This window comes from Alnus glutinosa, chromosome 3 (genome assembly GCF_958979055.1).
Source record: "Alnus glutinosa chromosome 3, dhAlnGlut1.1, whole genome shotgun sequence".
NCBI lineage: Eukaryota > Viridiplantae > Streptophyta > Magnoliopsida > Fagales > Betulaceae > Alnus > Alnus glutinosa.
The window spans coordinates 338,510-362,285 of record NC_084888.1 but is presented as its reverse complement, the minus strand read 5'-3'; the positions used below and the strand labels follow the sequence as shown (position 1 = coordinate 362,285).

General features: G+C 37.8%; 3 protein-coding genes across 4 annotated transcripts; all 3 read left to right on the top strand.

Moving 5' to 3' along the window:
- Window positions 1-4,992, top strand: LOC133864199 (thioredoxin-like protein AAED1, chloroplastic). The gene is made up of 7 exons (XM_062300465.1): window positions 1-376; window positions 474-520; window positions 617-731; window positions 4,159-4,203; window positions 4,297-4,356; window positions 4,450-4,545; window positions 4,652-4,992. Exons 1-7 carry the CDS (start codon window positions 77-79, stop codon window positions 4,769-4,771), a joined length of 783 nt encoding a protein of 260 aa, XP_062156449.1. The 5' UTR covers window positions 1-76; the 3' UTR covers window positions 4,772-4,992.
- Window positions 4,993-10,999: 6,007 nt separating this feature from the next.
- Window positions 11,000-11,842, top strand: LOC133862522 (short-chain dehydrogenase ptmH-like). The gene has a single exon (XM_062298354.1). The coding sequence runs from the start codon at window positions 11,000-11,002 to the stop codon at window positions 11,840-11,842; it is 843 nt and encodes a 280-aa protein (XP_062154338.1).
- A 2,795-nt stretch (window positions 11,843-14,637) lies between these two features.
- Window positions 14,638-19,583, top strand: LOC133864376 (AP2-like ethylene-responsive transcription factor ANT). 2 transcript variants are annotated; one of them, XM_062300685.1, is made up of 9 exons: window positions 14,638-15,475; window positions 15,604-16,246; window positions 16,482-16,564; window positions 16,731-16,739; window positions 16,828-16,916; window positions 17,010-17,083; window positions 17,177-17,227; window positions 17,342-17,418; window positions 17,812-19,583. In XM_062300685.1, the coding sequence occupies exons 1-9, from the start codon at window positions 15,166-15,168 to the stop codon at window positions 18,414-18,416; spliced, it is 1,941 nt and encodes a 646-aa protein (XP_062156669.1). In that variant the 5' UTR covers window positions 14,638-15,165; the 3' UTR covers window positions 18,417-19,583. The 2 variants fall into 2 exon arrangements, with proteins under 2 accessions (XP_062156669.1, XP_062156670.1); XM_062300686.1 differs by lacking the exon at window positions 16,731-16,739 and having other exon boundaries at window positions 14,639-15,475.
- The last annotated feature ends 4,193 nt before the right edge of the window (window positions 19,584-23,776 follow it).

Below are 23,776 nucleotides of genomic sequence, written 5' to 3'. Positions count from 1 at the left end.
TAAAAAGAAAATTTAAGGGCCAACCATTAGTAACGATTATTGCTGAGTCTGTGTGTGTCTCTCTCTCCCCGAAGCCATGGCCTTTACAGTACCTCATCAAACCTTACAAACCACCGGCCTAGGACCAACGACTACTCCACCGTATCTTCTCGGCCCTAAGTCCCATGTTCGTCCCTCCACTGCTACCATCTACCACTCGTCGAAAGCAACAAGCCCCAACGGTGTTAGTGTTAGTAGTAGAAGATCGCTTCGTGTCGTTGCGACGGCCTCCACTTCGGAATTTGTCCCAAATACTGGTGATGTCCTCGGTGATGTTACCATTTTCAACGCTGCCGGTGACCCCGTCTTGTTTAAGCACCTCTGGGATCAGGATAACGTGCTCCTCACTCCCTTAATTTCTTCCTTCTACCTTTACTCTTTTCGTTCTTTCTTTTGTCCCTAAAATAGTTGCTTATGAATTCATTTTCTTCCAGGGAATAGCTGTTATTGCACTTTTGAGGCACTTTGGATGCCTTTGCTGGTAATTTTTGATTGCATTAGTATTATTGTTATTTGTTATCAGAAAAGCTGGACTTTGTTTTGATTATCATCTGTTTTGCTTCTTCTTCTTTCAAAGTTGGGAACTTGCTTCTGCTTTGAAAGAATCCAAACCGAGATTTGATGCAGCGGGTGTGAAATTAGTTGCAGTTGGTGTTGGCACTCCTAATAAAGCTCGGATTCTCGCTGACCGGGTGGGTCCGTTTCTTTCTCTTCATCTGTTACCCCTCTGTGTTTTGAGGAGCAGTTTATTATTAGGATACTCCATTCACAATATTTGTTCACAGAATAAATTTTAAATCCCTGGAATGGAATGACTTCCTTCTTTTGTTTGGTACGGGTCTATTCCTCGGAAGAGGTATTCCCATTGGAATACCTATTCCTTTGCGAAGATGAATAAAATGAGAGGATTCCTTAGGGTAAATGCAATATTTTCCAGAAAAAACTATTTATTTTTTATTTTTATTTTATTTTTTTTAAAAAATCAAACCTTTAACTGGCTGGTCGGCAAGCTAGTATATGGAGCCAGGGTGGTGCAACCACCCCCGGCGCACAAGCCACCCCCGATTCTCATCGGGGATGGCCGCGGCCACCCTAGGTTGCCTTTGAGGGTGGCCGCGGCCACCCCGGACTGGCTTCAGGGGTGGCCGGCCACCCCCAACGAGTATTTTGGGGGTGGCCAAGCCACCCATGGGTTTTCTTTTTTTTTTTAATAATTTGATTTTCTTTTCAATTTTTTTTTTTTTTAAAAAAATGTGGGGTTTTTTTTAGTAATTTTGATTGAATTCCAATTAAAATATATGTATTCTTACCAAACTAAAGATTATGAATAACCATTCCATTCTGCCACTTTCTATTCCTAGGAATTCCAATTTTGATTGAATTCCAATTAAAATATATGTATTCTTACCAAACTAAAGATTATGAATAACCATTCCATTCTGTCACCTTCTATTTCTAGGAATGACTATTCATTTTCCTAATGGAATAGCCATTCTGCAAACCAAACGAGGCTTTATATTTTCCTTACTAGGTTGCATTGATATTTTTCTTGTTAGGTTGCGTTGTTTAGCACATCTCACCTTACCTTATTTACACATTGCCCTGTTTTCCACTCCTTGCCTTTCTTTCTTTCTTTCTTTCTTTTTTTGCCACGCCTTACCAATGTAATTCAATTACTCAATGGATTAAATCAATATGAACAAAATGTATTGGCATTGTCAGCAGTGGAAGTAGGCCTGTACCACCTCAAAACCTTGTCTCTTTTCTCTCTGTGCATGGCTCTTTTTATATTTTATATTTTATTTTAACACTATTCTACATGAATATGTTTCTGTTAGGAAAATTGAAAGTTTGTACTCTAATTCACACTATTTTACTTGAATCTGTTTCTATTGGGAAAATTGGAAGCTTTGCCAACACACCCGTGTACTCACGTCTGAAAAGTTGTGGTTTTGATGAGTATGAACAAACCTGCTGAACTTCCCCATTTTGTACTTTGACCTAAGTTGATTTTGGACAGAATGTAGCTAGTCTGAACAAAGTTATTTTCTTTTGTGATGTATAAACACTTTTGTCATTAATCTTTAATAGACTTTCTATAAATCTTTTTTTTTATTGGATGGAACTTTGATTTAATGGACAAATTATTAATCTCATCTTAAGTAAGGGCTTATGTCTTTTTAATATACCTAGTATCTTGACTGCTGGTGAAATGGAGGTTCCTAAGAACAAGGGTGCTAGACTCGACTTAGAGTAATTGGATAGAAGGAAAAATTGATCTCCTGTTAAGCAAGGGTTTAGATGTTTTAAAATTAAGTATCTAAAGTGCCTGCAAACTGCACTTAGTCTTGACTCTTGACTTACATTTGGACATGGAGACTTAGCATATGATTTTATTTCTGAAGTAGCCAAATTTTTGTCCCATTTTAGTATTCCTTTTAACTTTCTTACAGTTGAAAAGCATGTAATGACATTTTGTCTGTCACTATCATGTCATGTGGCTTGCTTATTTAACAAAAGAGCAATTGCTGAAAATCGGCATGATTATCTATGGCCATCAGATTTTGTTCATGTGTTTGAAAGGTTTAGAAATTTTAAGAATCTTTGGGCAAAATGGGGGCTTCTACTGTATTTTGGGTTTTTGTGGGCTTCGGGTGCTGTGGGTCCTTGTGGGTTTTCTTGGGTTCTTTTTGTGGGTTAATCGGGTTGTTTCTGTGTATACTACCTGTGTACTCAGAGGCGCCTTATGCTTTTTTAATAAAATTTTCTTACTTATAAAAAAAAATAAAAAAAATAAAAAAAAAGAATCTTTGGGCAAAATGGAACATGAATCTTGGCTCTGTTTGTTAATGTGTTTTGGGGGGTGCTTTTTGCTTTTGATTCAAATGCATAAAGGTGAAAATTATTTTTGTATTTTTAGGAGTGTCAGGTGTTTGGGTTGTTCGTTAATGTTTATGTTTTAAGAAGAGAAACAAAAGATATAAAACATGAATTTTAACAAACGGTTTAGTCTCATCAATCATGCCCATCATATGGTGGACCATCATTTCATTAAATAAGCATGTTATGTGACTTGGCAGTGGTTGATCATACGTGATTACTTGCTATTGAATTAAAAAGGAAGTCATTTTGAGATATTATTACCAATTAACCTTAGTATTTAGTGATCTTGGCTTGGTTTGTTATAAACGACAGATCTTGAGTCCAAAAAAAAAAAAAAAAAGGTTCTCTTGTTAATGGTCACTAAGCATTTATGTGTCTAATTTATCATAGTGATTTTTCTACAATTGTTCAATACTATCATATAGTTGTCTCTCCTATCAATATTCATATAGGTTGATATGTAGGACCTGCACAGAGACATTTGGAGACTTGACAAATGTTGGGACACAATGACCGCTCTTTGTTACCGCTCTAAAAACAGGCTTGCTTGGCATGATGTCGAGGTCCATAAAAGATTTGAGTTTGTCTCCCTTAACACCAATTGGTTCTAGATGGAATGACAGTTCACGGTCCAACAAATGGTATCAAAGCCAGGAAGTTATGGGATTGAATTGTGGGAGCTTCATTGTGAGGGAGGGATTCTTGGGACACAATGCCGCTCCCTGCGACCGATTTAAAAACAGCCTCGGTGGGTGTGATGTCGAGGTCTATAAAAAATTTGAGTTTGTCTCCTTTAACACAAATTGGTTTTAGGTGGAATGGCAGCTCACAGTCAACAAAGAAACAGAATTTTGCACTGCTTCAGAATTTAGGTTAACCATGTATGTTGCACTAATCACATGTGGTAGTTTGCTGCCTCAATCCAACGACAATTTTTTCTCCTCTTCCTGAAAAAGGAGATCAGTTTGCACACTAAAATAGATATTTGGTCAGTGTTGGATATGTTAAAGTTTCATTGGCAGTGGTTGAACTACAAACTCGCCTCTAGATTCTAGCTGAATCTTTCGACTGGAGACATAATTTCCAGCAGATTGTTCTAATACAATGGAAATTGCAATATGTCTGTTGATTTCCAGGGGGATCCAAAGCCATCATTGCATTTTGTATTGTCTTTGTATAGTTTTACCATTGGCCTTTACTTGATTTTTGGAGCTGATTCTTCTCCCTGATGTTCAGTTACCATTTCCAGTGGATTGCCTGTATGCTGATCCTGACCGTAAGGTAATAAGTTGTTTAGTAAATTAATGATGCCCATAAGTGATTTTCTCCTCATTTAGTGATTGTAAATTCTGACTGAAACAAAATTTATTTCAGGCATATGACGTTTTGGGTTTATACTATGGTTTGGGCCGTACATTTTTCAATCCTGCCAGTGTAAACACCTTCTGCTTTCCGCAAAATGGTTTTGGCTGTACATTTTGCATGGTGTATACGATGATGTTTTCTGCCTTAACTCTGACGTGACAGGCCAAGGTGTTTTCAAGATTTGAGGCTCTGCAAAACGCTTTGAAGAACTATACCATTGAAGCCACCCCAGATGATAGAAGTAGTGTACTGCAACAGGTTAGGTTATTCTGTCTAATAATCAAGGATTGTCCTAGTGTAAGTCCTCGAATTTGTTTACTGTAGGCATTTCCATGTATTGATCTTTCTGTGTTGTTTATATTAGGGAGGGATGTTTGTCTTTAAAGGGAAAGAATTGTTGTATGCGCGGAAAGATGAAGGGACAGGCGATCATGCCCCTTTAGATGATATTTTTGATGTCTGCTGCAGGGTTCCAGTTGCATGAAGATTTACAATGGATCACTCTTTCAGATACTGTGTAAATTTTTGCTTCATGTCTGATCTGATGAAGCATATTTTGAAATGCCGGTGACAAGTTTTTAGCCAGCTATATCTAGATAATCGAATAATTTCTGCCTGGTAGAATCTTGACAGCAATTATGTTGTAGTATCGCCTATATATATGCACACCTGTATAGCTGGTTAAATGCATGTAGTCTTTTGTGATGATGGGGATCCTGAGTTTATATGGGTTGCTGACCACTAGAACAAATTAAACCATAATCAAATTGAGAAAATGAATTGTATGAATCGGTGACCTTTTGCAACTAATTTCATGTAATGATTCAACTAGTTGAAGTGTAATTAGCCTTTTAGTTCAATGGTGTTATGCAGATAAATCCAAATCCTGCACATTACTACATTAGTGAAATTAGTACGGATGGTTCAATTCGAAAGGGTCTCTGGTTGGCTGCCATTAGAGAGGTTTTTTTGGCTGCCCGTGTTACATAAACATCCTGCTTGAACTTAGATAAGGATTTGCTGATGCGAGGAATTAATTGGCCAAAAAAAAAAAATTGATGGCATTTATACAACTTGGGGCAGAATAGGTCGAAAAGATTTTGATGTACTGCTTTGACTAGGTTATTTAGTTCTTTAGTTTGTTTGAAAGTACCTACTTTAGTTATACTGTTGGCTGACAGGGGCATGGCCAATGTCTTGTATAATCACTTGGGTCTACCACCATGCGAGTTGACCAAATTTAATTTACCTTCTTAACTTAATCTTGCAGTTTATTAGGCTGCTAATTTCCTTCTGCCATGCCATGCTGCTTCTTGCGCTTCAACACAGTATCCCTACCAAATTTGTAGTCTCACTTGTGGGCCTGGCCGGCCATGGCACAAAGCCCTTCCTTGGTCTATATGGACTTTCAAAATAAACCCAGCTCTCGAGTCTCGAGCCAAGCCCCTTAAATCTTATCTTTTATTAGGATATTCACTTATAAATAAATTCCTCTTTCTTTTTCTTTTTCTTTTTCTTTTTTTAATTAATTGAATCTTTCGTCTTTACATTTATTTCACACCAATTGCATATTAAGTAATTTTCATTTTTTTTTTTTTTTTATAAAGTGGTTGACACGGCTTTAATTCTTTTGTAATAATGCTATACCTACATTTTTATTTTTATTTTAATAACGTGCAGTCGACGCTGACACGTGTTAATTTTTTGGAAGCGTGTAGCAAATTGAATGTTTATGATAATATTAACGTGTTAATTTCTAATACGTTGATCTTGAAATGCCACTTCATTTGGAATCCAACTCTCTACAGTTGCAGCCTAGGCAGATAATATCCTCTGTTTTTTTTTTTTTTTTTTTAGAAGCCAGATAGTATATATCCTCCGGTTGGGGTGGCTGTCTTTTTCAATACTTTATAAGTCAAATATGTCTTACATTCTCTACTAATGCCCAAATGCCATAAAAAAAAAAAACAACTGATCCCTCATCACTAATTAGCTGAGTTAGCTCATTTCTTGTGCTGTTGTGAAGACAAAGAAAAAGTAGACAGCAAAATTAACATATGTCCAGGGCCTTTCAGCTGACATGAAAGGCACCTCTTTGTAAATCGAGACCAAGGTGGGTGAAAGGTTTGGATTCTTCTTTGAAAGAAACCCCACCAACCTCCATATTAGTTATATATATTCAAACTTTGAACAGAAGTTTCTCTGTTTGCACCATCTTTCAGACAATATTGGGGTCACAGGAATGTAGATACTTTGGTGACTGGATTCTGATGACTTCAATAAGTTAATAGAACTGGTATGGCAATTGCTTGCTTTCCTCCTATATCTTTTGGGTTTTCCTTGTCTGGGAAAGAAAATCTAGTAGGGTCTCTCTCTCTTGGGTAAGGCTAGGCTATGCTAGGCTACAAGTCTAACATAAAGATAGACTAGTCCCAGGGTCACAGTCCCAGCCTTCATCCACCCCAATCACCTCGTAACTATGCGAAAGAGTAAACGATCCTATCTTACGTGTATTTTCTTCCAAAAATAAGAAAAGGAGAAAATTAAGAGGAATTTTCTGGATGATGCAGTGACCAAAGTAGGTCTGGAGAGAATCTTGCTTTTGAATGTGATATGGCGCATTTGGGATGGAGAGAGAGAGAGAGAGAGAGAAGGGTAAAGCTAAGTTAAAGACATTAATGGGGCTGAGAGTTGCAGAGAAATGGCATTGGGTTCATGGAGGAAGCACTTTAATGGTGAGAAGGGTACTCTCTCTCTCTCTCTCACAAAAAGGAAAAGGGCTCGCTGACCTTTTAGTCCCCATGCATCCAGTATAGCACAAACACGGTTCTGTGGTCGCTCTCAGTTCGGTTGCTATCCATGAATTGCTTTATCTGTTGACCTGTTGGCCATTTCAGGGATCTTATTTAGATTTTGTTTGGCTTTTATGTTGCCACGACCTGAAATACCATTAAAACCACTTCGTCATTTATGTGGATTATACTGTTTATTGGGTCTTAAATACTTTATTCGATCTTATTCTACGTACATTGAGCAAGAAGATGAAAATGACTTTTCATTTACCTATAAAAATTATCTAGAAAGAACCGCTAGAAGGTAGCTCTTCTTTAATTTTTCTCTTCATTGTTAAGTTTACAACCAGTTTTGCATGGCTCGTCTTAAGATATATAGATGGTCGATCGGTGAAGTCTGGGATCTTTCAACAACTATATATTTATGTTTGCTGCTTCTTGTTGTTACTCTTGGCCTCCAAGGCTAGATCTATATATATATATATATATATCGATCTGTTGCATTCGTTAAGTTTCTTGCTTAAAATTATCTTTTTTATTAAAAAATAAATAAAATTACAAAGCCTTAATTCCCATTTGTTTACGAGTGAAAGTTTGAGGTTTGACACGTACGTTATTAAACTTTTGGATGGTAGCTGGCTAGATTTTAATTTTTTATCGTTTATATAAGATTATTAGAGAAAGAAATATTTAAAGAACCAGTTTCCACTATTTCTGGAACAGATTACAATTAAAATTGTCTATATGGTGTTATCTGGATATGAAACAGAAACGGCCGGACAAGGATACTTCAAATTAAGATTTAATTTGTTTCGTCTACTAGTGTATAGAGTAATGCTACACATCATCCCCTTGTCCTCCTTTTGTCCTCCCAAATTTGATGTGGCTCTTAAAATCACCATTGAATTTATGATAGATCATTATTGAATTTTGATCCAATGGTGATTTTAAGAGCCACATCAATTTTGGGAGGATGAAAGGTGGACAAGAGGATGATGTGTAGCATTACTCCTAGTGTATATGACGTTATATCATTTAAAATGAAAAATTAAATAAAAAAATGCAAAAGAAAAAGAAAATAGAAATAATGATTTAGGGGTGCATGGTTCCGTATTACACACATTATACTTTTTTTCTTGATGATATTTATATTACAGATGCATGACTCATATTTATTGAAGAATTAAGATAGCTAGGTAAAAATACAGATAAGTATAATCAGGGACGGAGGAATGGGGGCTAGTATAGGCCACATGGCCCCCTCCCTCAATTCCTAAAATTAAATTAAAAAAAGAAAAAGAAAAAGAAAAAGAAAAAGAAAAAGAAAAGCCTACTAGCATTACAAAAAAAGGACTAATTCTTGACCATTTTTTTTCTAGAAAGGTTTTGAATTAAATTTTTAACGACGCTTACGACGCTTTTATGAAAAGCGTCGAGAATTTAAAAATTTACATACAGTTTTCTATAAACAATCAGTAAAAAAAAGAAATCACGACGGCTTCTTTCACGAATTTTGATCAAAATTCGCTCTTCGCATGTCAGTGGGTCATTATTGTACCTACAAAAAAACGTGAAGTACTTCACGTTTTTACACCTCCCCCTTTTTGTCAAGTATGCCTCCCCATTTTCTTCTTTTCCTCTTCTTTCTCTCCTTTTCTCCCCTACTTTTTTTCTTTTTCTTTCCTTTTCGTCCGAGCAAACGAGACAGGGAGATTAGAGAGACCGAGAGAGAGACCGATCCATGGAAGAGAGAGAAACAGAGAGCTTGAGGTAGAAGTGCTGTAGGCTAGCCACCGTTTGGGGCGGACGACGGCGCCTGGGCCGGTGGGTCTCAGCCCGGCGTTGGTGAAGCCAAGGAGCTTGGATTCCAGCGTTTTATCGGTTTTGAGTTTGGATTGTGATAATTCATGGCCGAAAGAAGGGGTTGTGAAAATTTTTGGGTTTGATTTGTGAAGGAATTTTAGAGACCCGGGAGATGAACCCAGTGACCCGATCTTCCGTTGATTTTCGGTGGAACCCGAAAGAGACCCGTGACCTGTCGAACCCAAGAAGAATCGAAGAAGGACCGATCCTTCGGCGGGTCAAAGCAGAGGAGATTTCCAGTGAGCCCGTGAACCAGATATGACTCGAGACCCATAAGATCCGAAAGAAGCCTGATTCTCTGATGGATTTCGGGTAGAATCAGAGTTGATTTTCTGTGGATCGAAGAACGGTTGATTTATTTTAAGTGCTTTGATGTGATGATTTCCAGTTGCTGAACTGAAGCCAGAGCATATAAGGAAGAAGATTGGACGTGAACAACGACGAAAAGAATAACCTAGAAGCTATGACAGTAGGACAAAAACTCACGCATGGATTTTTTTATTTTTTAAAAAGAAAAAAAGAAGTAATGATTCTTGACAGTTTGGGCAAAATCATCTAGAATTCTTGACGGTTTTGCCCAAACCGTCAAGAATTAAATTTTTTGACACTACATTTCGGACAGTTTCAAACCATCCAAAATAAATTGTCAAATTGATTCTTGACGGTTTTCACCTAGTTTTGAAGGTTCAAAACCGTCTAGAAATAAGGGAATTTTTGTAGTGTGGACCCTAACAACAATTTTTTTTGGCTCCTAATCCCTGCTTATAATAATTTTTGGTTTAGTCCCTGAGTATAATACCATTTGTTGGTACAGTTTCCGGTATGGTGACGTGTCGCCTTGTGATTCGTCTTCCTTCTATCTTCTATCTTAAACTTCTTTGGAACTTGCAAAATAACAAACAACTAGTTGGGGGTGCCGACTACACCACTCCGATGCCTAAATTAGTTTAAATTTGTGACTTTTTATGGAGGATCAAAAATTTCAGAGCTTAGAGCCTTTTTAATACCTAGCGCAGCAGACTTATTTATATACTCACAGTTATGAAGATTTCGGAGTTCTTGAAGCACGATTATATTAGGAGTTGGAGTCCTAGATCCTGTAGACTTTAACCTTATCTTGATAGAGTTTGAATTGATGGCAGAGTCCAAGTTGGATGGTACCCTACCTTTTCAATCTTGATTCTACGCTATTGGAAGTCTTATCCTGCATATTATTTGATAGAGTCTTATCCCGAGGTTCTCGAGATAAGGGCCTTATCAAATCGTGCAAAGTCCTAGATTCTGGACTAAACCCAAAATCTCGAGCAAGCATAGTGTCCTAATAGCACTCGATTACTTACTTGCTGAATCTGAGAAGATACCTCTGAGGCGATGTTATTGCTTTTAGACCAACTATCGGAGGTGGTAGTATCCGAGACATGTTATCTTCATTTAGACTAGGAGATCTCAGATTATTGCGCCTCTTATAGAGTCTATAGGTCTGAGTTGCTTAATGCGCCGAGATGTAACATAAAACGAGTTGTTCAGGCACTGAGGCGATCTCCTCTTATGAGGTCGTTACTAACCTCCAAGATGTTCTGACCAATGTGACCCAACCAGGTCGGACCGATGGATTGAACTTCTGACTTGTCATGGCTCCATGTGGTTTTGGAGCCGATTATTTCCCCAACGTACACCATTAAACCTGAGTATATACAATCATTTAATTATACTTGTTATGAAACCTATCATATATTATAAGAAACATATTTAATTACTACGCAGCATATGTATGAATAACATTTATATCCAGTTATACGCATCCTATGAACATTCCAAAGATCACATCGTTTGTGACGCTAGAGACTGTATGCAGCATACTATACAACTGGAAAGGCCTCAGTTATATAGCCGGCCGATCTTGATGGAAAAAACATATTCTTTGGGCATATCCTACGGCTAGACCTAAATCCATGAAAAAGGAACGTACATGCACCTTGGCGGAGATCTCTTAGTTCCTTTGTGAACCTTATAAGAGTGAGCTAGGAATCAACTATCCAACGACAAGAAAAACAAACATGGGTGACAATAAAGTTGTTTTAGTCACTGGCTGTGCTAAAGGTGGCATTGGTTACGAATATTGCAAGGCATTTGCGGAGCAAAATTGCCGTGTCTTTGCCTCCGACATCTCCCAACGCATGCATGACATGTTAGACCTGCCATCAGACAACATCGAGACACTTGAGCTTGATGTCGCATCTGATGAGAGTGTAGCCTCTGCCGTGGACACTATTATATCCAAGTGTGGTCACATTGACATTCTAATCAACAACGCTGGAATTGGAAGTACCGGCCCTTTAGCTGAGATTCCACTCGAGACGATTAGAAAGGCCTGGGAAATTAACAGCTTGGGCCAGTTAAGACTGGTGCAACAAGTGGTTCCCTACATGGCTTCTCGGCATAGTGGGAGTATTGTGAATGTTGGGAGCATTGTGGGGCGGGTGCCAACCCCATGGGCAGGATCCTACTGTGCTACCAAGGCTGCGGTGCATGCCATGTCAAACACTTTGCGTTTAGAATTAAGGCCGTTTGGTATCAATGTTGTGCTAGTATTGCCTGGGGCCGTAAGATCAAACTTTGGAAGTGCAAATACGGAGAGATTGAGAAATCATGATTGGAAACTTTATAGGGAATTCGAGGAGGCCATTGTAGAGCGAGCTAGGGCTTCACAGGGTAGTAAAGCGACTGATGCTACATTATTTGCAAGACATGTAGTGAAGAAAGTTTTGAGTCCTAGACCACCAAAGCAAATTATATTTGGCCACATGACGGGTTTGTTTGCCATGCTTTCATGGTCTCCACTTTGGGTGAGAGATCTCTTCTTTTCGACACGTTTCAACCTGAACAAGAAGGTCTCGTAAGAATCTTGATTATAGTACTACAAGTCTACAAGCATGCCGTATGTGATTGAAAGTGCTTGTGAATCAGCCATGCATATTGAATCTTAATTAGGAAATATTAGTATTTGTTAAGGCCACCCTTTGATATATATATATTTTAAATGACAAAATAAATGGATAGTGAACAATATGGGGAACTCGTTCTAATAACCACAAAAATATTTTCTTTCTTAGTTATTTTATAGCTAGCCTTAAGGGATCGTTGCTTGAGGTGTACTTTATGTGAATGCATGCATAGCTTTCATGCTCTAGAAGAGGAAATTCCACAGACAGCAGCAGCAGAGCTTGTGAGGGAGCATCTGCTTTCGTGCAATAGAAAAGGATATTCAACAGACAGTACGTACGAACTCGAAAGATTCCCATTTCTTCAAGCATCTCACTGTCGGGAGGCAGGATCGATCCAACAATTACTAGACTTTAGATTTGAAAACTCACTAGATGCTGCAGGAAGAGATTTTCATTTGTGACCTTCAAATAAATGAACCGTCTGATCAGATCGAAAGAAAAATAAAAAATTGTTTCTATTCAATTAATATCTGACACTACTCAAACTATACTTGACTCAAATAAAAACTTATTATATATATTCGCAGGCATAACAAGCAAACTAAACTTAAGCCTCCACTTGTTTAAGACCATGCTCAAACATTTTAACGTGTTTATGAATAGATCAAAAGATTAGTGAACAAGGAATTTATCTACGACTCGATCCCAAAGGACACAATTAACGGTCCATGTTTAGTGAAGACAAAAGTACTAACCACGTTGCTAACAAAAAGTTAATGACAGGCCGTATCAAAAGAAGAAAATGCAGAGAAAAGAGGCACTGCCAAGTGCCAACCCTTCCCCATCTGCTTCCCACCAAAAGAATAGTGAAAAAATAAAGAAAACAACTTTTGCGGAGGGAGTACAGAGTTGGTCTTTTGTTAGGCCATGCACTATTTATAGCAAAATTTTATTGGCCTCGGTGCTATTGTGAGTGGATTTACTCATCATTACTGCAATCAAAAAGAGAGTCTCTCTACATTCTCCCCCGTCCTTTGGTACAACTTTCACTCCCAAACACCCCCACTCTCTTTTCATACCAAATCATTCCCTCCAGAAAATCTGTCTCCATGAACTTGGTCATGCAAATTTGCATGCAAATCTATGATGACGTTTATTAAGGCCAACAGGGATTCAAGCTTTCTACAATAAATGGGACAACCCCTACTGATTGAATGGCCCCCTTGTTTAATATTCTCCGCTTACCACTAAGCCACTAGGAAGCATATGCCTTAATTTTTATGACGTGGGGCCTCGGACTCCTAACAGAAGTTAGTACTCCTACGTATGTTCATAATTTTATATACGATTTACGAATTTAACGTGAACTCAATACAAAATTAATGAATTAAAGTCGAGAGGTTTGACATGTTTAATTAAATGTATTAAGTTAATGTTAGCCTATATAGTTTTATATCCATGCTTCAACATGATCCAAACCTAACATGTAATATTTAGGATTATAATTTTTTTTATACGATTTCTAAACCTGACACAAACCCACCACAAAATCAACAGGTTAACCATTAGGATTGGAGGGTCTGACCCGTTTAATTAATAAATCGGTTATGGTTATGGTTTACTTATATAATTTATACCCACGTCTTATGCATTTCATTGCATGCATTAAATTAACCAATAATTCTAACATATTCTAATTGATCTACAGCTCTACCAGTATTAGGACAAAGCTTGATTGTGTTTTGCACGAAATAAAACAAAACCAGAATACCCTTAAATTTTTTATACTAGCAAGGAAAAAAAAAATACAAATTTTAAAAAATTGCAGAAAGATTATGAGAAAGAAAGAAGAAGCACGAATTTCATCAACGCTATATGTACGTACTATTCATCTTTTCAATGAGAAACTTGAATATTAAGCACCACTCCTTGAGCGGATAGTACACTTGGTGGGCCTATTCTAACCTAAAGTGTGGCCAACCACCATAAGGATGGCCAAGCCACCTATTAACTTTATTTTTATTTTTTTGTTATTTTATTATTTACGTTATTAAATTAGAAGTTCATTTGAAAAAAGAGTCCAAAATATAAAATTGCATATTCTTGCAATCAGTGGCGGCCGGAGCTACATGTTGGCCCCCAATGCCACCATGTTTTTTCAAATGCTTTTTAAAAATATTATTATTATTTTTTTAAAAATTAAAATTTCCCCCCTAAATTTTATTATTTTTCAGTTTTGCCCTTCTAATTTCTTTTATTGTTATTTTTCAGTTTCGCCCCTTCAAATTAATCTAAATGAGATTTTCTCCCCTGCCTGCAATTCTTTGAATTTGCACGACCGACCTGAATCCCTAATATTAACATGTAGCTCATTTTGCAGAGAATACTTCAGGCTAAGGCAAGACAGTGATCAGGGTGTGACTTGCCATCACTTGTCCTGATTTCCAAGCAGGTTTTGAAAACGGTGTCGTGGAGGCTTGACTTAAAATATATCCCTGTATGAGATTGAGATTGTAGATAGTACGTAGATAGTAGATACCTAACCTCGATCTAGTTGCAAAGTATAGTAGTAGGTCGAGTACAGTTACTGCGTACTGTTGTGAAGTGACAGGAGGGCCAGTTTGTCTTCTGCCCGTGAAATCTAATTGAAGGCACTCCTCAGAGCCTGAGAGGCTGAGACCATTGAAGCAAAGCTCAGTAGAACATTAATATGGTGCATTCACTAGACCGTCTGTGACTGCGAGTCAACATATTTAGAGAGGGAGAGAGACTTGTTGGTCATGAGTCAATGACTGAAGGGTTTTTTTGGGTACTGAGTAGTGAGTAAGAAGCCTATCCAAATGAGAAAATGAGACTTTGAGAGGTTTCTTGGAATGTAGGCTTTTGGTCTTTTTATTTATCTTCTTTGTCTATTGATCTTTAATGCGGTTTTAAGGGGGTCTTAAAGAAAAGCAAAAGAAGGCAAGAGGGGAAGGGGGGAGCGTATGGTAAAGCAAAAGAAGGGTCTTTCTCATACACAGATCCCTATGGAATGCAGGAAGGATGCCCAGCATCGCTTGTGCTGGAACTCATTCTTTTTGTTTAGATGAGTGGTTAGATACGGTCCAATCAGTGCTGCAGCTACCAAACAAAACACACCCGGTTTCAAAATGGAGGGAAAGCACATAGATGTTGGTATGATTAGTTTATATCTTTCCCAATGATTGAGTTGCCTTCCCTCAAGAGAAACTTGCCAAGGATCTCTACTTAAGTGGGAAAAGGAGCAACATTGAGAGAAGATGAAATCCATGGAAAATGATGATAACAACAACAACAGCACCACTAACTGGTTGGGTTTTTCTCTCTCTCCTCACATGACCATGGACGTTCCTCCTAACCATCACCAAACACAGCCTTCCTCTGCTGCTGCTACTGTTTCTGCAGCAGTCCCAACAAGCTTTTTCCATTCCCCACCTCACCTTAACTATGGTGCTTACTATGAAGCCCAAGGACAAAACGCTGCTTTGTATTCCCCCTTGTCTGTCATGCCACTCAAGTCTGATGGTTCTCTCTGTATAATGGAAGCTCTCAGAAGGTCACAACCACAAGGTTAGCTCAAACGTCTATTATTCTCTTCTTTTGGGCTTTAGTTTTTGCTTTAGTACAAATTTTATTCTTGAACTTCTGGACTCTTCCGTCTTTGACTCTTTTTTTTCTTTTTTTCTTTTTTTGTGAAGCATTGGTAACTACTTCAACCCCAAAGCTGGAGGACTTCTTTGGTGGTGCAACCATGGGGACCCATCACTATGAAAGCAATGACAGAGAAGCTATGGCTCTCAGCTTAGACAGCATGTTTTACAATCATAACCCAGACCATGAGGCCAACAGCCAAAATTGCCTCGACCATTTCCAACAGAATTCCAGACAGCAACAACAGTCACAGCACTATTCATATTACTCTGGCTTTAGAAGCCATGAAATGATGTTAGAGGAGGCCAGGGAGTCCCAGTTTGCAGATTGCAATCTCCAGCTTCCAACAATGGCAGATGATGGCGCTAAGAACTGGGTCTCAAGGAACTATTCAGCTAACCATTCGGTGGAGCAGAAGATGATTGGTTGCATGGGTGACAATGGAAGGGAATCTGGGACCATTGGTGCAATGACATATGGGGATTTACAGTCTTTGAGCTTATCCATGAGCCCTGGCTCCCAATCAAGCTGTGTTACAGGTTCCCAGCGCATCTCACCCACTGCGGCTGATTATATAGACATGGATACAAAGAAAAGAGGGCCTGAAAAGGTGGATCAGAAGCAAATTGTTCATAGGAAGTCCTTGGATACATTTGGGCAAAGAACCTCCCAGTACAGGGGTGTTACAAGGTTAGTTTTTTCCATCTTCTTTAGTCTCTTTAACATCTTCTGTTCTAACTATTGATTTTTCTGTAGTATGTCTTTATGTTTATTTTTCTTCAATTAAAAAGCTTTCTTACAGCCTTTTGCTGCCTGATTCTCTTACTGTGTCGTCCTCATATTTCTTCCTTTTTAAAATTGTTCTTCCCATTAGTTATTTCCTCACTTTCTCGTATTTTTTCTGACTTTTCTGATTGCTCATCAGGCATAGATGGACGGGTAGATACGAAGCTCATCTGTGGGACAACAGTTGCAAGAAAGAAGGCCAGAGCAGGAAAGGAAGGCAAGGTTAGAAAAGAAAAAACAACCTATCTATAATCTCCCCCACAATATTTTATTTTGGATGCCTCTGCTATTTTTGGTCAGTTTTTTTTTTCCTGACCAATTACCGTCGCTGATTTTTGGTGTTTCTTTCTTGGCTGGGGATGCCATTTCCATTGAAACGAATTCTTAGTTTATCTGGGTAAGCCTTCTCTTTTAAAATGACTAGGCATACTAACATATTCTGTCATTTATTGTTTCGTCAAGTCATTCCAAAAATTCAATTTCAGGGGGTTATGATTTGGAAGAAAAAGCAGCAAGAGCTTACGATCTTGCAGCACTCAAGTATTGGGGACCCTCCACTCACATCAATTTTCCTGTAATGATTCTTTTCCTTTTATAATTCCAATCTGTCAAGGTAGGTTACGTTAATCTGGATTACTGATATGCAACTGTGATGATGTTTTGGCAGTTGGAAAATTATCAAAAAGAACTTGAAGAAATGAAGAACATGACCAGACAGGAATATGTTGCTCATCTAAGAAGGTATTATATATTTTCTTTTTGGTTTCATGCTGCTATGTTGCATGCCCCATCGTGTTTTCTCATTATGTCACTCAACTTTATCATCCTATGCAGGAAAAGCAGTGGATTCTCTAGGGGGGCTTCGATGTACAGAGGAGTGACAAGGTCCTACTAGAATGGTTTTATTAGTATTGTAATTTTTGCGTTAATATGCTTATCTTTTAAGAAAGATGAATTCTTTTCCCCTGAAACCTCTGTTTCTGTTTTCATATTTGGCAGACACCATCAACATGGACGATGGCAGGCTCGGATTGGAAGGGTTGCGGGAAACAAGGATCTTTATCTGGGGACATTTAGTGAGTTCCCTTGAATCTCCGAGTTTCCTAAGTGAAATATTTGATCATTTTACTGAATGGTCCGAGTAAATTCTGCAATTGTGTTATCATATTTATTGTATAATGTAGAGATTAACTGGTGTGCTTTTGTGAATGTTTAAACCCAATCTTTGAGGCACTCTCATCAGTTTGAACCCGGCCATGTCTTTTCAGCCAACATAAGGCTGATCATGAGCCACTAGAAACAGGACTTATGGTCAGTGAGACCAAGCTTTTGATAAGGCTGTTCTTTCACAGACACAAGCACAAAAAGCAACTTTAATCTTAATGCTATAGCTTCCTGTACGCAAATAGCTAGATGGCAACCCTTTGTAGTAATCACTAATTCTAGTTCTCATTGAATTGAAACTTTAGGTACCCAAGAGGAAGCAGCTGAAGCCTATGACATAGCGGCTATTAAGTTTCGAGGGGTAAGTGCTGTAACTAACTTTGACATAACAAGGTACGATGTGGAACGTATCATGGCAAGCAGTACCCTTCTTGCTGGAGAACTAGCTAAGAGAAATAAGGAGACAGGATCCACCATTAAGGCTGCCGATAATGGCAACGAGGAAGACATTCTCCAAAAGAAGAACGATGAATGTGAATCAGACTGGAAAATGGCGCTCTATCAGTCCTCCCAGGAACTTGATCACAAGCCACCCAAGATTGAAAACTACAGAACCCAATTTTTTCCGGTGGCTTCAGACAATATGATTCAGCAAGAGGTAGAAGATTCGGTGAAGATGGGAACTCATTTGTCAAATGCGTCATCTTTGGTGACTAGCTTAAGCAGTTCAAGAGAAGGCAGCCCGGATAAAACAAGCCAACCAGTGCTCTTTGGATTGCCCCCGTCAGCCTCCAAGTTGTTCAGTACTAGTCCAACTGGTGCTGTCAATTCTTGGATCCCATCAGCTCAACTGAGGCCTGCACTCTCCATGCCTCACATGCCAGTTTTTGCTGCTTGGACAGATGCATAACTTTTGTCTTTTGATAAAACTAGCGAATGGTATGCATGACAAACAGAGAGAGAAACGGGGGGAGGTTTTATGTGGGGTGAGATATTGGGGGGGTTTAATGGAGGCCTATCTTCTTCTTCTTTTTTGTGAACAAGATTTCTAAAATATTCAAGTCATTTTCGTAGTCTATGTTATGAAGATCTTAAAAAAATTGGTGGAGGGAAAGCTTTATAGAGACTTTGATTAAGTTCATGGAATGATTATAGCAATATGGGATGGATGATCTACACCCATAATTAAATTCCGGCTTTATTGATCCTACTAAGTACAGAACCCGCTGATCAGTTTGTGTCCCAGTAATGCAGAGATGCGATATTTTGCTTTGTGCCTTTGACCATATATATTATCTCATACTTCAATCATAACCTAGTTTTTCACGTTTATAACATCATCATTGCTTGTTCCCTTTCTGTTCTAAGCTTTCGCAAAAGGTGACAGATATTCCATTCCCCTAGTACAAAGGAAAGGGAGTCGGAGGTGGAAATGCATTGGTAGGGGACTTTTGGTGATTTAATTATGATAAACATGGCCCATAGTTATTAGGAATAGTCTGCATTTTGTGGAAAGTGAAACCCATTAACGCCTTTCTTTCTAAGCCATCCTACTGTAAACTAATGATGATGATGGGCAGAAAAGCAATCCCATGTCCTAATATGGGCTTCTATGACCAATCAAACTCCACCATGGTTTTGTTCACACGGGAGTTGGATCTGCCCGTTTGACACCCGTGCGGGGTCCCGATCGAGCAGGTGGGGTCGAGATAGACTTTCACATGGGATTGCCCAAGAGATCTGTCCACATTTTTGTACCCCGTTAAAATTTGGGGGAGGGGGAATATGGTCAATTTGGGAAAGAACTCGATCCAGTATTAGAATGAGCAAAAGAGAGACGGATCCATCAACAAGATTTGCCTACTAATAGCACATTTGGTCAATGTGGCAACGGGCTAGCTGGCAAATGCTTTACATCCCAAGTAGTACTGTTCTTTTCACTAATATTCTCTCTCCTTTTCACCCCGCTGCTGAAATGAAAGCACATTATTGTTTTGGGATTTTGAAGAGAGCAACGAGCAGGGCGGGAACATGGAGGAGGTGGTTAGAGTCTCCACAAATGACATTTATTTTTATTTATGCTTACATACTGCAAAGTACACGATGATGACAAATGAATTAATAGCCAAAGCGCTCCATCATGAACTCCCCAGCAGCTGTTAACATTGTTGTTAGCTGCAGATTGTTCATAAACTTTTTTGTGAAATTCAATGCATTTTGAATGAAAAGAATGATTGTGAATTTGTTATCTAAGCAATTATGATATGATCGATATTTGCACATCAAAAACTACTCTCACAACAACTGTCGACACTAGTTTACAACGTTTTACAACTTGGTGAGAGTTGGTCTACAGCTTGGACACTGAGAAGAACTCTCTCTCTTGATCCATGATTTGATATCAAAAGGGAAATCTTTTAGAGACCCCCAGTTAGGCAAACAGCTAGCTATAGCACACTAATTTTGACTCCAAGAGCAGTACCCTGCCTGCTGACGAAAATGAAAGCATTAATTGTCAGGATGTATTAAAGTCATTTGGGATTCCTTTAATTGGGTCAGGATGCTTTGTTTATATATGAACAGTATCCAAATCAGTGGCCTAATCAACTTGAACAAAACAAACCAACAAATTAAAGAGTCGACAAAGTATTCTAGACCTCAATTACGTACGTGTAAATTGTAAAGAGTAATAGATCGATCTCCTGCATTAAGAAAAGAATCTCTTGAGGACAGGAGAAAAAAAAAAATAAAAAAAAATATGGATGGTAAAGGTCAAAAGGAACACAACTACCCGTGGAAATGATGGTGAAAGTAAAAAAGAAAAATTGTCCTTCACTTGCATAAAAGATGTACGGCTTCAGTGGAGGTTCTTAAAAATTTAATGAGTCATGTCAAAAAAAATACGCACCATTATGGTGACTTAACCCTTGCTAGGAGAAGTTGTCTGCTATATATATTATAGTCTGTGTGTCTGATCAATCACCGAATATGAAGTGGGTACAAATACACTGGAAAAAGATTTTTGGTTGATTATATATAGTAGTGCTTGAGCTGTAAAAACCAACGAGATTGCGTGCAGGTCATTATTCAAAAGCATTAATCATGAAAGGTCGGTGGTACCTTTCCTGGATCATGGCTAAATTGCGAGACTATTATGTATAATTCAGACAAAAAAAAAAAAAAGAAAAAAGAAAATTTGCATATTATGAGGCTAGCTCGATCTTGGGGTCATCGATCCCGTCCTCATCATTGCCTTTTCTTCTAATTACAATGGCGACACATGCATGCTTTGATAGCACACACCATCTACACTAATTAATCATATCTTCTTGGTACGATTAAATCATAATTGGATTGTGAATTAACTCCATAATCAAAACATGATCCTGTTTAAGGCCGATCGTAGTCTTTTCAGGACAGCATTGCTAACTCATCGATCGATTTGTTGTAGGTGTAGGCAGTATCATTAATTTCCTTGACGTAATAAAATATTTTCGCAATATAATTAAATTCACAGTCAAAACGACCTTTTTTTTTTAATGATTATATAATCTTTTCAGCTACTTGTCGATCATGATCGATGTTAAAACACAGTAAGGAATTCATTCGAACCAGCTATATATTCTGCAACGCGGTAGCGAGCTGGCCCAAATCAAATAACCGATTGCCCTTACTACCATTAATTTAATTTGTTACACTTTTCCAGTGACACTACATGCATGTGCTTCATATTCATCGGTACGTAAGAACATGGTTTATATATATTATATAGAGCATCTGCAGGTAATTAATAGAGTAATGCTTTATGTCATCTTTGTGTTAGTATTCTTTAAAAAATTATAAAACTTTTTTAAAATTACTATTAAATTTGTGATAAATCATTATTAAATTTTAAATACTACATTATTCTTAATTTTAGGGACACAAAAACAACATTTAGAATCTCCTGATAACAACATGGGCGAATGACCAGCCAAATAAACAAAGTATTGTCCTCCTACTGCAATAGAACAGGATCTAAAGTCGGAATTAATAAATTCAGATTTCGGAATCACAATTCAGGCAGGATTTTCAGTTGAAAGTAAACGGGCCGTCAAATCCAAAAGATTTGGACTTCTTTGGAGAACCACGGGGCAAGGAAATGGCCCAATGATGAAGTTTGAGTTTTGACGTTGTCACTCTGGCACTAAACATTTGAGCGGCAGCCCAAGCACCACATCTGGAAGATGTCCATGGACCCACTATTTAGGGGCGGCCCATCCAAGGTGAGCAAGTTCTTTTTTCTTTTTTCTTTTTTAAAAAATTGACATTTTCTATTCATTAGTTTTTAAAGTCTCAATTTTTTTTTCCATGCAATTACGCTCTGATCGACCAACTAAACAATCGGGATATGTAAAATTTTTAAGTAATTTTTTTGTTGGGTTTTATGATGGCCGATTCAAACAGAGAATTTTTATAATCCACGTATACGTATAAGAGTGACATGTGTTATTTAAGCATGTGAGAATCACATATTATTTTTTGTTAGTTAATGTTATTAAAAAAATATGTGAGAAGCACATATTATTAAAATAACATGTGAAAAGAGACACATGTCAATCTTATATATGGTTTGTATAAAATATTTCTTTGTAATTGCAAAATATATATAAGATGAGGTGAGTTAGGCGGAAAGAAATTATTCTATTCAATAATGAATAATGTCTGGGTGGTACATAATACATATCATCCCCGTTCCCCACTAGTATTTAAAGGCCTGGTTCTAACTCGGTTGGTCAGGAATGAAAGCAACTACAATTGTCTTGATACTCGACATGATTGCGGTTTACACCACAGAATTGGAAATATGAGCTCCACAAAATCCATGTATCCGTGTGGGCATAGGCCCATCAGATACGTGGGCCATATATGATTGCTTGATACCCAACAGGCCTACCCTTGCCACAAAGAGATATTAGATATTATTGAATTATTACCTTGTTACATCCCAGCACCAAATTGGAGCTTAGCTACACAAATTAAGATCGATGATAAAATTTGGTGAATTGAATGATTTAACTCATATTAAAATATTTAAATGACAACCAGCACAAATGCCTTTTTGGACATTCTCTCACGCCTATGTTGAAAAGGTGGCTACGTGTGTCTCAGCTTCGTCTACAAATCACCGTCTGAAGAGACCAAAAAGAAAGGGTTTGTCGAGGATAATCCCACCAAGTCCGTTTCAAAGGCTAGACAGGATTTTTGAAAGTTTGCATCAAAGCTGAATAGGAGAATGGCCCACCCACGCTACCTATCTACACAAGTTTCATATTCTTGTTCAGGACCCACACACCATGATGGTTGCACCTTTACTCAATTATTGTTTATATTGTGAGGCACAAATTAATGCTCCGCCAAATTCCACGGGTTTTGATATTTTGTTTTTTTTTTTTTTTTAAAAAAAACTCGGCTCGTCTGAACATATCATATACACGTCCAAACTTAATTGGCTCCAACACGACCAGAGCTTTGAACATTCGTTAATACTCGTCCCACGAAATCTTTTGTTAAAAGTATTTTTCAAAATTAATGTGTATATATATTTATTTTGTGTCTCGGGAATGATTTAAAATGAAGGTTTTAAAGAGTATTAAAAGAAGATAGTCCCATATGAGAAAATCTATACGTGTTCGGGTTTAATTTTCGTTAGTGCAAAATGCAATTAAACAAACAGAGGATTATGAGCTCCAATTGTATCCTGGAGAAATATTTATTGTAATCTTTTGCATACATTTCTGGTGGGGGCAAATAATTTCTTAAGGAAAGCGACGTTGTAACGCGCCTTAGGAGCATTTTACTTTTCTGCTTTCATTTACTTTTTCTAATATCTTTAGATGAGGTCAAGCTTGAGTTCGAACTCGGCAAGAGAGACATTGGCAATTTTTTTTAGTTTGGAAAAAATATTGTCGCAATCTAAAGTTTAGAAACGATATTGTCAATTAAATGGTAATTTGAGACAAACAAGTATGTGAACTTTTTTCATATAAATTTGTTTTCAACACCCAACTGTGAGTTTTTTGTTTTTTTTTTTTTTTTTTTTTAAATGAAAAAGAAAGAGAGAATTATTACAAGGGATCAATCCTTCTCGCTAGGGCTGGGAATCGGATAACTTGGTTAAGGTGGCAGCCAGTGGAATGCTAATAGTCATCTCAAAACGACACCATTTCAATAATTATACAATAAATAAATGTGTGAATGCCGGGTCGGTAAGTTATTCTGCTTACCGAA